Source organism: Austrofundulus limnaeus, unplaced genomic scaffold (assembly GCF_001266775.1).
Source record: "Austrofundulus limnaeus strain Quisiro unplaced genomic scaffold, Austrofundulus_limnaeus-1.0 Scaffold103, whole genome shotgun sequence".
NCBI classification, from domain to species: domain Eukaryota; kingdom Metazoa; phylum Chordata; class Actinopteri; order Cyprinodontiformes; family Rivulidae; genus Austrofundulus; species Austrofundulus limnaeus.
The window spans coordinates 214,943-218,573 of NW_013952505.1; the positions used below are offsets into that span (position 1 = coordinate 214,943).

At 37.7% G+C, this 3,631-nt stretch overlaps 1 protein-coding gene across 2 annotated transcripts in view; it reads right to left on the minus strand.

The window, feature by feature from the left end:
• The window catches only part of LOC106521108 (partitioning defective 3 homolog), a 330,008-nt gene that overhangs the window by 196,264 nt on the left and 130,113 nt on the right, over positions 1–3,631 (minus strand). For both annotated transcript variants that reach the window (XM_014013528.1, XM_014013529.1), the window contains 1 exon segment: positions 367–541. In XM_014013528.1, coding sequence (XP_013868982.1) covers positions 367–541 — 175 coding nt within the window.

The window sequence follows — 3,631 nt, forward strand, 5'->3', positions numbered from 1 at the left end:
ATGTATATTTGATATCCCGATACTTTTTTAATCACTTTGAAAATATATAGACCTATCAAGCCATGACCAGGTCTTTGTTTGGATATTTCTTTCAATACACTTCTATTAGCTGCACTTTATGTGCCATATACTTACTGGAAACATTGTTTATAACTTTCAAATTCCTCTTTGAATTTTATTAATAGGACTTGTGAGATGCAGAATGAGCACTCTGCTGGAATGTTAGTATAAGCCTTCTAGTAGCTCAAAGCCCCTGGAACACCCAGCATTGTGTAGTTTTATTTTTCCAACCGTGGTGCTGGCATTGTCTTAAAATTATGCTAAAAGAGGTGAAAGATTCGAATATATTTTTATCATTGGACTTACTAGATCGCAGAGCAGATGAAGTAACCTCAATCTCACTGTTTGCTTGGTAAGGTTGAAAAGCCGAAGCTGAACTCATTCCATTGGCAAAGGGATCCGGACTCTGAGTTCCAGTGGAGCTGGCACTGGTACCGTCACCGCCATTGTGTGGATCCTGCTCTTCAAATACTGCTTCCAGCTGAAAGGAAAGAAAAGCAAAGGGCTTAATGTGTTTATACATATATCTACTGTATAATGCATTATAATCTGAAAAAAACATTATAGATGGGGCATATTACTCTCAAGTAATCCGCTGTTGTAAAGTCATGTGATTGACAAACACATGGAGAGGCTAATCTTACAACATCTGTCTTCCCATAACATAGAGTTCTCTGGTTTTCTAGGTTTGGATTCCACAACAGGCAGCTGCTCCATTTAAACAAAGGTGATTTGTTGCCATGTTTCCGAGTACAGACAGAGCAAACTCTCATATGGCATCCCGTAATCTCAATCTTACACATATCACACACTGACTGAGCCACCATGTCAACTGAATTTAAAAGAGGCAATTCTGGTTTATAGCAAGAATACAAGCGATGCTTCCTCTTTCAATGGGATTTATCATCACATGTGGTAACAGGCAATTTTAGTAAGGCCTTTTTCACGCTGAATGACAACCCTGCTAAGTTCTCAACAACCTATTGGAACGTAGCTGGATCATGGCAAATTTGGAGATKCTCCTTCAGAGTGTGAAGGCAATAATGCTACTGCTATAATATTAGTATATATGTTTTTCTTGCTCTTTTCCATGCCGCTGATTTGCTTTCCTGCACCCTCACTAGAATGTCAACAATGCATTTCAATTACAGTCTTGCTTCTGGTGCCCATGATGGTACTACGTTCTAYGCACCCTTGGTATAATTTGAATTGCATCAGCATATAGCTAAGTTATAATAGATCAAGCCACCCTAGCTGATAGTACCATTAGAAATATTATGTTTGTACTACGTTGTTTTCATTATCTTCTCACACTCTGTAGAATTTTCCTGTAACTGTAYGAGGTTATGAAGCCTTCACATTAGTCTTTATTTGGTGCAGAGAAAACAGCAATATAGTTTTGTGTACCTGGTAAGGTCATCACTTTAATATAAAAATAATGCTCTTATACATTTGGTCCTACTTAAAAGTTCAAGATGCCATCCTCTGAGCTCATGCATGTGAAAAAAAAAAAAAAAACAGGCAAAAGGAGACATAGAGCCATTTGGGTCATACAGGTGGAGAGGGTTTAGGGTGCAGAATCTCAGCCACATCCATCCTCTTTTCCTTCTCATCCAACAAGCATGACCATTATGAAAGCAAGAATATGAAAGGTGAATGAAAGCTGGCCGYGCATGGCATAGTATTTATTGGTGCGAGAAACTGTGAAATGCTCATTGCATCCAAGTGGTGAGGGGTGGTGTAGCGAGAAACTTTTGATTGTAACAAGAGTGAGATTTCTGTCAGACACTGGAAATACCTCATCARAACCACGTTTTGGGTTTGATCATGCACCAATAACACAGAATAACTCCTGAATTAGGTTCTCAACAACTAAGGCACTGCTGCTAGACATTCCATCGTCAATACTATGATAAATCATCACAATGTCACTACAATGACATTTCTGCGTGATGAAAACTATAGTAGGCAAAGCACGTGCAAGGGGAGTCCACCTTGCCAAGACTCTTGCCAAATCTTTAATTTGTAGCCAGGTCATCATCCTGTGTGAACGGGACCTTAACTAAATATGATTTTTTTTATTCTTTTAAAATCCTCCTTGACATGGTTACTTGTAAAACTATCAGAAAATCCAGGAGAGAAAGATGTTGAAATATCACACAAACAATGGCGGCAGGGTGGAAGTAGCACTGCTGCATGGCTTTTATTTATTATTTCTAAACTTCTCAGAGGATTAACCTGTTTTATCCATACAGTACAACTACACAGTATATGATACACAACAATATTGTGTGCACTGGAATGCTTGAGACATTTTCTTTGTGTGTATTTTTATACTACCTACAAATCTGTGTAGCGATGAATGTGGAGAGAGCAAGCAACACAAAAAGAGTTYGTCACTGTTAGGAGCAAACAGCTTTTGTGTATGTCACATTATTTTGGTCTGAATGTAAAAATAGCACAACTGTTTTTCAATGCATTTGCTATTTTTCATTTCCCCTGCACGGGCAAATCTGCATATAAACAAGCTGAGAAGTCTTTGCTCCTCGATTTGATTTAGCTCGTCTTCAGGAGCCGAGTGCTATGCTTTAAGTGTGTATGTGTTTGTGTGTCTAAGAGCTTACACACATATACTCATGTGGTTTAAGGTTGCTGTAATTCACAGCAACATATTTCACACTGGCTTTGCACAATTATAACAGGCTGTTTTTCCCCATCCTAAGATGTTTTGTTACATGCCAGTGCCATCTCTGAGATGCTCTCTGTCACTGAAAGCTTCTCTCATTTTACCCTAATCACATTCTATTCCAGTCTTAAAATTGCATTCCTTAGGTTGTAAGGGTTATTACAAATGTGCGCATTGCACCAGAGAGGCAATCAGAAAGGAAAGTGATCTGCTGCTACAAAATACGAAGGCAGACATAGGCCGTAATATTGTGCAGCTTTGCTTTTTCTTAAATGGGTTGATTCAAATGTAAAACCATGGAAATTGCTCAGTTTGTGTTTAACTCCTAATACAGTTATCAGTGTTGATCAYGGTGTTCAATTTCTCCTAAAAATAGGTGCAACACTATTGTAGTAATAATYTTAAGAATAACAGCTATTACGAAATGTAAAGTAAACAAGGAATGGGCACTAATGTATCGAAAAATAACATTGCATTAAGGGTTTTCCCGGTGCTACAGCAGCCAACAAAGTTAATTGTGAATTTCAAAGGAAATTAAAAGGATTATAATTAAAATAATTATTTCTCACAACGTGCCTGCTGGAAAACTCTGATTTAAAAATAGATTAGGAAGATTATATGCTATTTTAGCTACTGGGATCACTAGATGGTGTCTTTAWTATCTCATATTTATGCAAATGTCAGTAATGGCAAAAATCAACATTTTCATAGTTTTTGCCCTGCAGCCTGTGCTGGTTCTGATTAATTTTGCCTGTAGCCTACCGGTTAAAAATATGCAGCCTAAAACGGTAAACCAACAGCAGAAAGAAAGTTTGGAGTGAATGGCAAATATGTGAGAGACTGGTGGAAGGAAAGTGTTACTATATACAGTATATATACATATAT